General features: G+C 35.0%; 4 protein-coding genes across 6 annotated transcripts in view; 2 read left to right on the top strand and 2 right to left on the bottom strand.

Annotated features, from left to right (window-relative positions):
* LOC107623945 (FHA domain-containing protein PS1) overlaps positions 1–192 on the top strand; it is a 3907-nt gene extending 3715 nt beyond the window's left edge. Inside the window, exon 7 of the mRNA XM_016326354.2 lies at positions 1–192. The gene's annotated coding sequence lies outside the window, so the exon portion shown is untranslated.
* Positions 481–2993, bottom strand: LOC107624232 (5'-3' exonuclease). The gene is made up of 6 exons (XM_016326713.2): positions 2461–2993; positions 2118–2288; positions 1766–2000; positions 1401–1623; positions 1096–1240; positions 481–915 (listed from the first exon to the last, which is right to left on the bottom strand). The coding sequence occupies exons 1-5, from the start codon at positions 2827–2829 to the stop codon at positions 1132–1134; spliced, it is 1107 nt and encodes a 368-aa protein (XP_016182199.1). The 5' UTR covers positions 2830–2993; the 3' UTR covers positions 481–915; positions 1096–1131.
* The window catches only part of LOC107623668 (mediator of RNA polymerase II transcription subunit 21-like), a 9040-nt gene continuing 449 nt past the window's right edge, over positions 4820–13410 (top strand). Inside the window, exons 1-4 of one of the 2 annotated variants that reach the window (XM_016326015.2) lie at positions 4822–5334; positions 5439–5516; positions 5668–5719; positions 6121–6441. In XM_016326015.2, the coding sequence (XP_016181501.1) occupies positions 5128–5334; positions 5439–5516; positions 5668–5719; positions 6121–6197 (414 nt within the window). In that variant the 5' untranslated portion in view covers positions 4822–5127 and the 3' untranslated portion in view covers positions 6198–6441. Of the gene's footprint in view, positions 5335–5438; positions 5517–5667; positions 5720–6120; positions 6442–13410 lie in introns of those variants that run through there. The other variant, XM_021113844.1, reaches the window with a different exon arrangement.
* Positions 8381–13404, bottom strand: LOC107620976. 2 transcript variants are annotated; one of them, XM_021113843.1, is made up of 7 exons: positions 13145–13404; positions 11241–11359; positions 10809–11150; positions 10532–10578; positions 10088–10150; positions 9829–9961; positions 8381–8670 (listed from the first exon to the last, which is right to left on the bottom strand). In XM_021113843.1, exons 2-7 carry the CDS (start codon positions 11317–11319, stop codon positions 8654–8656), a joined length of 681 nt encoding a protein of 226 aa, XP_020969502.1. In that variant the 5' UTR covers positions 11320–11359; positions 13145–13404; the 3' UTR covers positions 8381–8653. The 2 variants fall into 2 exon arrangements, with proteins under 2 accessions (XP_020969502.1, XP_016178529.1); XM_016323043.2 differs by having other exon boundaries at positions 11241–11349.

Genomic DNA, 13410 nt, shown 5'->3' with positions numbered 1-13410 from the left:
TAGTCCTTATTTTCCTTGTTGTATGGACACAATTTCTCTAGCAGTCTATTACCTTATAGAACCAATTGATGTACAAATTTTTATCCATCTTGCAATGATTCAAATCCTGCCACAGGGTTAATTCGAGAATAAAATTTAGTGTCATATATATTGACTCTGTCTACCAAATGAGAGGACATAATAATTTTCTTAGATCGTGATTTTACAAAGATACAATAATGATTTTTAATTATATATTACGAATATTATAGTAATTATGTAGTTTTGGTAATGAAATTCAAATGAGTCGATTCAGGTCGAATGTCTTGTGATTTTATTTCACTTTTGTAAACACCAATCTTTGTTATTTGTTTTTAAGGTACATATCACAGATCTATTGTTATTGTTATTAATCACAAATCAATTCATGGTAGAGACATTTCTTTATCCTCCAAATTTCTCATTAGAAAAATTGATCTTCCAAGCACAGGGTAAGTGAAGTGTTTGAACACATTGGTGTCATTGCTTCGAAAAGGATCTTGCTGCTAATGAAATTCTTTATGTTTTATAACAAATAAAAGGATCTTCGCGAAAATCTTTGTCAACAAAATGCAAATACAAAGGTAATTAAAGCAATTTCACAAGTAAATTGAGAAACATGTAATACCCACTGAAAATTGAAATGTCTCGACTCTTCAATGAATCATGTTTATTGTTTAGTGTTGCCTAAATAATAGCCTCAAATTCTTCCCTATTACTTGAATATTGTTCATTGATATGGTGACAAGGATCAATCTTGTGCGAGACAATGTGACTCAATCTTTCTCTACTCAGGTTTAGCTGGTCCTTTGCTAGCTTAACACAGCTTTGATCTCATTTGCATAGATTGGAGTCCCTCTAACTATGCAACATAAAATTTTTGGCATGCCAATTCTTCTGCGAAACATAGGTGTCACATTCAATTATTAGTAAAACCTTATATGTCTCAGTAATTTTGTTATGTTATATATATCTACTAGTGCAAAAGTGAATAATATTAATACTACCATAAACCAATTCTTTGGCCCAGAGTAAGGAAAAATATGAATCTGAAGGTAGATATTCTGAAGCACATACCTATAAGGATTCAACCGTTGAGTCAGTCATTGTGAGTCACTCTTTACTTCCTTCCAAATATTTCAAAAAGGTGGATAGTGCAATTTTATCATTGTTTGTGTTTCTGTCAACTAACCACTCTTCCAAAAGTTGAACATTTACATCTCTGTTACAAAACGTGATCTTTGGTTGTCAAAAAGGAAGAAAGTGAGGATGTTTGAAGATAGGAGGAGAGGATGCATTTGCAAGAATTATCCTTATCATTCAAACCAAGAAAGCAACAATCCAACGTGAACAAAAGATTTAGAAGGAAACAGCAGTGGCACCTTTTCAAGGCAAGAACTTGATAGTTTCGGCGTAAGTAATCGGCATACTTTGTAAGGGCATCTTGTGCATATGGTTTGCCCACAGTCCTTATTGCAGCTGCACCTAATAAATTTTCCAATGATCCATGCTTCTTAATAAGTTTTACAGCAGTCTTTCGACCAAAACTAGGGACCACATGTTGGATACCAGGAACACCATCTACTTCATCACCTACAATACATCCTACAAAGCGAGAGCACACATTAATAACAATATTAGACATAATGACATTAAGATTTATCACCAGTTACAAGAACTTCACATATTGTCAATGAATATATATGTCAAACATATCAAACGATGGCTAGGTGTATGTTGTACTCACTAAGACTCAGATCAGATTGGGGGTCACAATTATACTGATCTTTGTAGTGCTTCAGGGTGTAGAAAGACCACCTTCTTAACTCCGGCAATGGCATAACTATTTGCACATCTTCAGAGATAAGCTGTTTGAAATCCTTATCAGGGGAGGCTATCACCACTCGAAATCCTTTATCGAGAACTTGTCCTGCAAGTGTAGCCACAACATCATCGGCTTCATGGCCATCGACTTTTATAATCTGCATGCTTTCATCTTGCACTAATGAATAATGTGATTGAATCAAAGTAAAGTAAATAATCAAATACTAAGGCATATATAGACACAAAGCATATTGTTCATGAGAATAAAAACTCACAGGCACATTGCATTTTCGAAGAACATCGCTGATAACTTGATAGGACTTGCCAACATAGCCTTTTGAAAGTCTCTGTGAAGATGATAAGTGTCTCATGAACTTTGTTCTCTGTGCTTTATAAGAAGGTAGTAATTGTCTACGATGCTCACTACCTCTTTCTCCGTCAACAACCTGCTTAATCATGAGATAAATCTCAAAGGGTTATCACAATTGGATTAACGAAATTTGTCAAGTAGTTTTAACCTTATATACAAATATTGAAACAAACCATAATCAATTCAATTCATGGGGGCAACAGCAGAACCAAAATTTAAGGCAGAAAGAGAATGTTACAGAGTCTTACAGCAATGACAGGGTCAGTAAGGCTGACTTGGGAGAGGAAAAGAGAGAGCCATCGAAGAAAAGAGTGCAAGCTAGGTTTGCTTCCTTCGTAACAGAGTGGATTAACATCTAAAAAGAACACTCTTTTCTTCTTCTCCTTGTTGTGCCCACCAACTGTTTGATTCAATGAGTCTGAAGAATTAAGCTTCGTTTTCTTGGTAGTAAGTCCTGTGGCAGGCTTTTGAATTTTACATGATACTACTGACAATGAAACTGTGGGATTGAAGTTGCAGCTGCACCAAAAACAAGGTTGAGCAAGGTAAGACCCTGCCCCCAACCTTGTTTCCAGTGTTCTCATGTTCGGGACAGACAACATAGTAGTAGTAACCATTTCTTTTCACCCTCTCCCCAGTCCCCAATGTTTCTACAGTTAGATGTATAGTTGAAAAAGCCAAAAAACCAAGGTTCTGAAAACCGGTTCGAACCGTCCGGTCGAACCGTGAACCGACGAGGTTTCGGTTAAAAACTATAACCGCCAAATTTGAGAACCGCTGATGAACCACCGAACCGACCGGGAGCCGGTCAGTCGAACCGAACGGGGACCCGGCCGTTCTTCAAAATTTTCCCAAACGGCGTCGTTTTGTTTCATGCCTCACGACCTCACCCACTCACTCCTCCTTCCTCATTCCCTCACTTCCGTCCAGCCACCGCCCTGTTATCGCCGCCGTCGCAACTTCTGGAAGCGGCCTTCCCCACTACCGTGGTCTCCGCCACCGATTGAACTTCGAAGCCACTATCCCGCCGCGCCTCGTGTCTCCATCGCGCAGCCACTGTCCCGCCGCGCCAGCTCTGTTCCACCGCGCTCCAGTCCTTCAGCGGCGTCAGCTCTGTTCCATCGCGCAGCCCTACCCTCGAAGGTATTTTTTATTTTTGTAACTGTAATTGTGGTTTTAGTTTGTTAGTTAATCAGTTAATCTGTGATTTGATTCTGATATTCTTGATTCCAACCTTTCTGCTGTTGATTTTGTTTATTGTGTATCACTGTGTCTAATTATCTATGTTGAGATCAATGGGTTGCTGCGGGTTGCTGTAAGCCTGTAATAGTGAGAACATTTGAAAATTTTTCTAAACTTTATACCATTTGGATTGTAATTCAAACAGTTTTAGAGTGCTACTTTAGGTAAAATATCTTATGGTTCTTAAATGCTTATTGCTATTGATGGTTCGGGAATGCAGGGAAGAGTAAAGAACTAGAAGCTAAAACTTTTAATAACTGTATTTATTATTAATATATTAATAATAATTAATAGATGGAAGGATGATGGGATCTCTCTACATGGCAAATCATAACTCATAATAATTTGAAGCACTAGTAAATGGTTGAAATGTCACTTTCACTAAACCCAGTTTTTTCTCTATTGATAGTTCATGTGTTTGGCAATAACCAGCACTTGAAAAGGACATTGTTGTTCAGAACAATTATCAGTTGTGAAGGTCATAATAATTTGCCAGAATATTTGAAACTAAAACCCAAAATCAATGGTTGCCACTTGCCACCCAAAACTAGAATTATTCCGTACACTTTTTTTTGTTTAAAATTAAAATATTTGCAATTATTAAAAATAAAAATGAATGATTATGCATCCTTCTTTCTTCCCTTTTTTTTTCTTTTTTTTATTTCTTTTTTTTTTATATTTGGTAGAAGTACTAAAGAATTGAACTAAAGGAATAAGGAGGTAAGGACTAAAGTAAAAGTTGAACTGAGTTTGAACATAATTCAGCATCAATATTTATTTATTGGAGATAAAATACAATTTTAGAACCCAAATAGTTGCATACTGCTTGCCTCTCAATCTATTTACAATCATGTCAGAAAACATGCACAAACATATATGAATGGTGGAGGAGTGTGATTGCAGCCATGTATCTATACACATATTTTATACTTTCATTTTTTTAATTTGATAACTAATAGCATGGTTATGGGATTGTACCTTGTAGATGAATAGTGGAAGTTGTTTGGTGGTTCTGCGCCATGTTTATAAAATATGGCAGTTTATGTTTGGTTGTTGACAAATTTAGATGTTGGCATTTTATGTTTGGTTGTTTTTTGTTATGACTTTTGAGTTTGTATTTGAATGAGATTATAACATTGTGATTTATGTAATACTTTTAATTTGAATAATATTTTAAAATTTATATTAAACTATAATTATATTTCAGTGTGTATTTATATTTTTATTTGTTATAAAACGATTTTTTAAATCAGTTGAACCAATAAATTAATAAATCAGTAGTTAAAACGGTTTGATGACCGGTTTGGTTATTAGAATCTTTTTTTAAATCCCCGCTCCTAAACGACGTCGTTTGACGTTTTTAATTAACAAAAAAAAACCCTAGTTCTGAAGCTACCCACCCCACTCCCATCTCTCTCTCTCACTCACTTACTCACTCTCAGCTCACCTAGATTCACCGCCACCGCACGCTCGCCGCCGTCGCCGTGCCTCTCGCCGCCGTCGCCGTGCCTCTCGCCGTATCCTCTGCCTCGTGTGCTTGCGTCTCATCTCCCTCCTCCGCTAGTGAGTGCTCGAGCTGTGCGTGGTTGTTGCTGCCTGCACTGCAGCGTGGGTGGTTGTCTCTGCTCGATTCTGCCAGGTCTCAACTTTTGCTCCAGGAATTTTCAGTTTTAATGGATATAATTTCTCAATTACAAGAACAAGTTAATTTGATTGCACATCTTGCTTTCAATACCATTGGGACCTTGCAAAGGGATGCTCCTCCTAATCGGCTCTCACCACATTATCCTGAACCACCTCCTCATCCTACGGAGGATGGCTCAAACTTTTCTGAACAGCCCAAGCTGATGAGTGCTGGTTTGGTGAAGGCTGCTAAACAGGTATGCATCATTTTAGCTAAAGCACAGGGTTCCTTACTTCTTGTTTTCTTTGCTGCCCTAATCTTCCTTATAATCTTGAAACGTTTTTGGTATCTTTTCTGCAGTTTGATGCATTAGTTGCGGCACTTCCAATATCCGAGGGAGGTGAAGAAGCGCAGATTAAAAGGATTGCTGACCTACAGGTGTCGACCTAACTGCTTTTCAGTCTCATCTTTTTTTTTTTTTAATTATTATTTTAGGGTTTTCGCTTTTCTTAATAATGTAAAGCCTCATCTGAAGAGGGAATCAGTTGTTACATTGGGATTCTGCTTATATTTGTACTTCACATTACAGGCTGAGAATGATGCTATAGGCCAAGAACTACAAAAGCAACTCGAAGCTGCAGGTTATCTCCAATTTCAATCTTTTCATCCGAGTTTTCTGCTTATTTTCTATTCAGATCGTACTAAAATGTAAATTAATGTTGATTACTAAGATATGATTAGGAGAGATCTCTAGCTAGTAAAGTTGTTAACTAGAGGCCTTATTGAACAGCAACATTTTGGTCATACTCATATTTAGAAAAACTGTTTAATCTTGAATAGAAGTATCTAATTAGATGTTTTGAATGGTTAGCCATGTGTGCAATTTATATAACATAAGATGCAACGATTTTGAATAATGAACTGGTTTCAAGCTACTTTAGCATTTTTTTCCCTTGTTCTTTTGTTTATTCGGTAAACTTGCATTGCTCTATAATTTGATCAAGGTTGTTAGCTAACATTCTTGCCTGCTTCTTGATTTCAGAGAAGGAATTAAATCAAGTTCAGGATTTGTTTAAACGAGCGTCAGATAACTGTTTGAATTTAAAGAAACCTGAATGAAGAAACTGGAATGATTCTATTGACGGGAGATTGGCACTTTGGTAGCCACAACTTTATCTCCAGTTTGACATGAATCATAGTCTGCAGTATAACCTTTTAGAAGCCTTTGTTAAGTTATTAGATTCTTCATGTCGACGAGGCTGTTGTAGTCACTCTATCAAATTGACATTGAATTATGCTGTGTTAGAAGTTGGTAATGTTAATATTATTATAGGGATTTGTTATGAGACGTGTTACAAAATTATACCGATCTCCCCTCTCTCTCTCCTCTCAATCGTCCTCTCCCTCTACCAGTTATTAAAACCCTTAAATAAGTTGGTAAAATAGTTACATTATCTGACTAATCAAGATTGAAAGGCAATAATTCTCTCTAACAATCAGACTTATAGAGTTGCTTACTTCTATTAATGAGACACATAAAAAGTTTTGCTTAACAAAAACTTAGTATGAAGTTGTTTCATATTTTTCTTAATTGAAAATTAAATACAAACATTTTATTAATAAATTTTACCAAACACATATTAATACTTGATTTTTTTAAGGAAAAAACAGAAAAGGAAAACTATGTGCCAATCAACATTTATTGTCACAGGAAAATATTTCTAATTGGTTATTATTTTTCTATCAAAAATCTTAAGATTAGGTCCCTTTTTGTGAAGTCTTATGTAGTTATATCAAATTAGTATATGATAGAAATATATATATATATTTAACGACCATTTTCGTTTTCCTTTGAAAAATTCAAGGCAGGCAAAAAACCCAATATGACATCGAATAATTTGGAGCTTGAGCAAAACACTAATAAAAAATAACATTGCTATTATAGTATTGTTAGGTATATAAAATCCATAATAAAGTTTAAATTCTTCTTAAAATTTTCCTATGAAATTGGAGGATCTAAAATCCAACACTATGAACTAAATGATATCAACACTTGTATGTATGATCTAATATGATTTCACTGTACAAAAATGGCATACTAAGCAAAATCTGTGCTATTAGGTATTCTATCTTTCATCTGTAAATTCTATGCTGGAAAACCGATCCAAACTGCACGAACACCCCTACCATCCGCGTCGTCTCTCCCTCCCCTCTTCTCTCTTTTCTTCCTCTTCTTCCATATCTTTTCGTTCAGTCTCTGCTCTCTCTTTGTTTCTTTTGTTTTCAACGTGTGGGATGACCGAATGGGAATTTTATTCTAATTTTAATTTTTTTATTAGTAAGAATATTTTAATAATTTTGTTTATTTCAATTTCTATATTTATCTTCAACTAAACAGGATAATGACATATAACTCATTAGACTTTATCTTTGAACGAAGAGTGTGCCAATAGTCAGACCATGGATTGAATACCAACACTTCAAGATAAAAAAACACCAACTATTTGCAACATAAGAGAAAATATTACGACGTAAACTCTGTTAAACTCTAAAGTGGTCATTAAAATTAGCCGCTTGCACCGAAAAAAATCACCGAAATTTTAATTGCGCTATAAAAATCTCCAAGATTAAAAAAATTGCACCTCGTGGTTCCTATCCCCTCTCTGTCGAATTACACATCATACCTTGAGTAACTTAACACATATCCTTACTTGTTAGATTAGACAAAACGACGTTACTTTAGTTTTGACAATAAATATTTGTTGAAATGATAATAATACAATTTTTTTAATCTTAAAGATATTTATAATGTAATTAAAATCTCAAAAACTTTTTCGGTACAAACAGACAATCTCAAAAACTACTTTGGACTTAATCCAAATGCTACATTGCAAACGTCGATAGGGTGAAAAAGGAGAAAGATTTATTGCACAATCAACTTACGTCTAACTTTTTCTTTTCTTTTTTATGGGATTGTATGCCGCTTGCTATTATTCTATTGCTTCTGCTATTACTTTCAGATTAAATACTACATGATGGTTTTCATAACAATATAAAACATCTATTAGCAAAAAGAATACACAATTCAAATTATTAAAATTTATAACACGAAGGATTAACAAATGTCAATAGCCAATGCAATGCACGGAGTCTCAGACAAATTGAGTAGGCTGGGAGAAAAATCTAAGCATAAATTTAAAATGAGGTTGACCAATACAATCAATCGTAGCTATCACTTACATACTCATTGTAAGTAGTTTGTACTACTCTTAACAGAATGAAAACCAATACTAACATACATATTTAGGAGAATAATTCTCATTACTGACTAAATAACTGAACCTCAATGTAAATATGTAATAATCTAACAATTATGCTTCCCCAAGTATAAACCAACACTGAATTTGAAACTATATGGTATAAGCAACTTTGTAGAATGGTCAATGGCATTCATCTAAAACTGTAGAACATTAAATGAAAAATGATGAACTAGGGGCCACCAAATTTACATGGCCATCCTCTAAGGAGATGAAGAGGATGGTACTGTCAGTGCGCATAACAGCTTTAGCAGGCATTTAACCTTCTTCTGACTCTGCAGATAATAATAGATATCATAACTAGAGCATTCTGGAAGATTCCAGGATTTTCATTCAGTGTGAAAGAACAAGAACAAAAACAAAATCAAGGGTTGAAAATACGCAAAGTCGACCCCAAAATTGACAATGCTCAAACTCAGCTTGATAATATTTAGCTCAACTCATGGTTTGACTGATTTATTATTGAGCTTAATCTTATTATGGAATCTTGATGCACAAGTAAAATTTCAAAGACCATTTGAACATTAACCCTTAGATATTAATTAAGCTTTTGGCTATAAGCACATACTTATTTTCAACATATTTATTCTACAAGACACATTATGCAAATAATTGAGATATTATATATTATTATTGATAATATATAATGATATAGGTGATATTATGCCAAGGTCTCAGGCATCTACATATCTATGTGAACCGATAAATGAATATACAACCCTGCTCATGGAACATAGCAAAGTTAAGTTTGACTCATTTAATAAATGAGCTCAAATTTTTAGCTCAAGCTCAGTAGCTCACGGGGTCAAGAGCTTAGCTTATAAAGTAACTAACAAATTGAGCTAAAAATAGCTCACATGCTATTAGGAACAAGGTAAACTACCGAAATTGCACCAAAAAACTCATATCACTATGAAAAATAACCAAATAAGATTTCTACGAATGACAAATAAGTCTCAGAAGATAAAAAACGTGACAAAATTAACAAAAATATCATATTTTTTTTACATAAACGATAAAGGAATTTTGTATTTAGCAAACAACTTGTACATTTTATTTTAAATTCAATCATTCACAAAAAACATCGAAATAATTCCTTGACAAATCACCAAATTTTAACTATGACAAAGTCTCATTTTTCTAATAATGCTTACAAAATATCGCATCGAAATCTAATATCTAAAGTATTTTATGAAAAAATATAACTAATATCCCGTTAGTTTTCTCACTTTTTAAATCTTTTGGAGCTTATTTGTTATCTTTCCAGGTTATTTTTATTAGCGGCATAAACTTTCGAGTACCATCTTCGTAGTTTATTTTTGGGAAAGTATGCAGATGTTAAACAAAAGGAGTTGTCGCCTTCTCTTCATGCAACAAGGAAATTAAATGAACAAGATATAGCAATAGTTTCAAATAGAACATTTGCTTCATACCATATATAGCTTCCATGTTATTTTCCTTGTAAACACCAAGAGGTGATCCATGGACAGAGAGAAGCATCTCGCCAGGTTTCGGCAGCCTAAGGGTTTTGGGTGTCATCCCAACAGACAAGCGCTGACTACTCACCTGCAAAAGGCAACAAAGCCAAATTAATCACAGCTGTTTAAAAAATAGCCTCAGCAATGAATACTAGAGTTCATAAAGTCATCCATAAAAAACAGAAGGTAAAAAATAAAGGGAGAAAATACGGACATTGGGAGTCTGAAGACCTTCTTGACTTGTGAGAGTCTGAGCTTCACATGGCTCCTCAAAAACCTATGTAACAGACATTCAATCAATTCATATTATCACAATACATTGCAATCACTAATTAGTTGTTATTTGCAAGATGTTTAAGTTAGTCATAATAGATTTAGCAGCGTATGAAAAGAAACTAGTAATAGGGGTAAGTTCTCTTCCATCTGTACATGAAACGATCCTAAATGAATAGCAACATTTCTCATTCAAATCAATTCATGGATGCTTCAGCACATGATGGAAATGAGAATGGAAGTGCTATATTAATGCTGCTCCTACACAGCTACCCCAATTTTATGTTGCATCAAGTCCAGCGTAAGTGACCCAAACAAGCCAGCTAAGGATAGGATGTTACAAAATACAATTAATCAAAGTGCACAGAGAAGATAGAGAACATACAAAGTCCTTAAAATGGAGATTTTCATCACCAAGAAATCCTGTTCTCCCTGCCAACAAAGAAGTAAACTAACAGGTATCAACTACAATCTATGCCAAAATGTATAAGAACTATAATATCTATAGTAAAATCGTTCAAAATTGAAGGAACTCAAACAATTTAAGGGGCATAGAACAATAGTATGTTTCATAACACACATTTCCATTTTTTTAATTCAATTTAAGAAACTTTAATTCAGATATGAAATGAGTTAAATCGAAAGAGAAAACTAAACACTACCAGTATTGCTAGAGTATTCAAAACCACCAAACTGAGGAACCGAAGGACATTCCGAAGGAAAAGCAATTGAAAGCCTCTGGAACAGAGAAGCGTGCAAATCTCTTCCTACACCACCACAGGTCGTGGACATTCTGCTCCCTCTCTCTTTCCACTTCACATCGAATTTCCCATTCCCTTCATCTTTCACAATTGAGAGATTCGGTAAGGTTTCTTCGAAGACCTGCAGCATTGGCTTCCGGAGCTGTTCCTCACTGAAACATGACCAAACCAAACGAAGTTCCATCAACAATCGCTCGATCTCAACATCACGAACCACCCTAATTGCACTGATTTGACGCTCCACTGCCACAAACACACAGGTAGAGTTTTAATGAAAATAAATAGTGAAAACTTTATGCTGATCAAGAAATTTGTTATTTGATTTTGCTGTACCTTCGATTTCAAGCTCCTTGAATTGAGGTTGCTGCGTTTGGGTTTTAAGTTCCTTCAATTGAGTTGATTGTTTGACCATTTTCTTCGCTCTATGCCTTGGAAATTTTGCCTTTAATATACTAAAAATAATATAGTAAGAAAAAAGGGCTACAAATCTACAAACTTGAAAAAGCCAAAAAACCAAGGTTCTGAAAACCGGTTCGAACTGTCCGGTCAAACCATGAACCGACGAGGTTTGCGGTTCAGTTAAAAACTATAACCACCAAATTTGAAAACCGCCGATGAACAGCCGAACCGGCCGGGAGCCGGTCAGTCGAACCGAACAGGGACTCGGCTGGTTTTCAAAAATTTCCCAAACGGCGCTGTTTTATTTCATACAAGGTTCTGAGAACCGGACCGGTCATCAAACCATTCTAGTTACTAGTTCACTGGTTTACTGGTCCAACCGGTGGTTCAACCGAAAAAATCATTTATGAATAGAATAATAAATAAATTATAAATAAACATCCTAAAATATAATTATAGTCTAATATAAATCTTAAAATATATTCGAAATTTAAAACACTACATAAAATATCATCAACCAAATTCACACGATCTTATCAAAATACAAACTCAAAAGTTAAATAATAAAAAAAAAAAAAACCTAAATATTAAATGCCAACATGGAGACGCCCTTAGTATATATTACATTATGGAATACAAAAGAAATTTATAACAAATTGAAAACGAGAAAAACATTAAAAGTACTACTAAACAGATACAGTAAGCAATAATAATAATAATAATAATAGCAGAAAGAAATTGCTTAGGTTGTAAATACTAAATATACAAATCTAAAAAGCAAGCCTTATATCAAATGCATGGCTCTGGTTTCTCTCAAGTTGCCATGTATGTTAAATAAATGGTCCACACATGTGCACAGGAACTATTCAGCAGTGGCTGCAGCAAGTGTAAAAGCAGCAATTGTAAAAGCAATACCAAACCATTAGCAGATCAGCAAGAAAAATAGTGACCGAATTGAAGCTATATATCAATTAAATCCCAGAAAAGCAAAAGAAACATAGAAGTTATTAACAAAGGCAACTTCATCCGTGTTTTTGAACCTGTAAATGGACTGGAGCGAATTTGAAAGTAACAAAATCAAAATAGGAGGATTGGTAGGCAAGTTATTATTCACAGATGCATTGTTATCAGCAATTGCTTCTTGATTAATACTATCATTCATAACTGAAATTAACAAATCATACACAAAATTAAAAACAGCAGCAGTACAAATTATCATTCAGCAACAAACATTATTACATTACAAAACAGCAACAAGTAATCCCTAGTCACACTAAACCTGAAATTTCAACAGCAGCAAGTAATCCCTAATCACATTAAACCTGAAATTTCAACAAACATTACAAAACAGCAACAAGTAATCCCTAGTCACACTGAACCTGAAATTTCAACAGCAACAAGTATAGCAACAAGTAATCCCTAATCACATTGAACCTGAAATTTCAACAGCAGCAAGTAATCCCTAATCACACTAAACCTGAAATTTCAACAAACATTACAAAACAGCAACAAGTAATCCCTAATCACACTGAACCTGAAATTTCAACAGCAGCAAGTAATCCTAATCACACTAAACCTGAAATTTCAACAAACATTACAAAACAGCAACAAGTAATCCCTAAACAAAAATTTTAATAATGATTTGATTTTCATTTTTAGCAGCAGCAAGAAATTTTCAACAAAAATTTCAGGAAGTAAAGAAAGAGCAGCAGCACAAAATCAGCAAAAATTAGCAATTTCACAATTTCCCTTTAAAAATCAGCAAACAGAGGCAGGCTCTGGGGAGAGAAGACGGAGACACGAACAAGAACCGAAGAAGTGAAAGCAGTGACACTAACCTTCGACGGAGACACGGACGACGACGAGCGGCGCACGGCGAGCTGCTCCAAGCCAACAAAACAGAGCACGGAGGACGGACGGAGGACAGGGGGAAGAAGGACGCCGAGCTACAAGAGAGGGCTTGGCCACGGACGGCGCTGACAGCACGGACGGCGGCAGCACTGCGGCAGAAACGTTGTAGGGAGAACCTAGGGTTTTGATTTGGAGATTTAACTTTGCTTCAGAGTTCACTTCAGACTTCAGAGTGATTCCCGAATTGGTAGGG

Source organism: Arachis ipaensis, chromosome B10 (genome assembly GCF_000816755.2).
Source record: "Arachis ipaensis cultivar K30076 chromosome B10, Araip1.1, whole genome shotgun sequence".
NCBI classification, from domain to species: Eukaryota; Viridiplantae; Streptophyta; class Magnoliopsida; order Fabales; family Fabaceae; genus Arachis; species Arachis ipaensis.
This window is presented reverse-complemented; position numbering and strand designations above follow the sequence as displayed.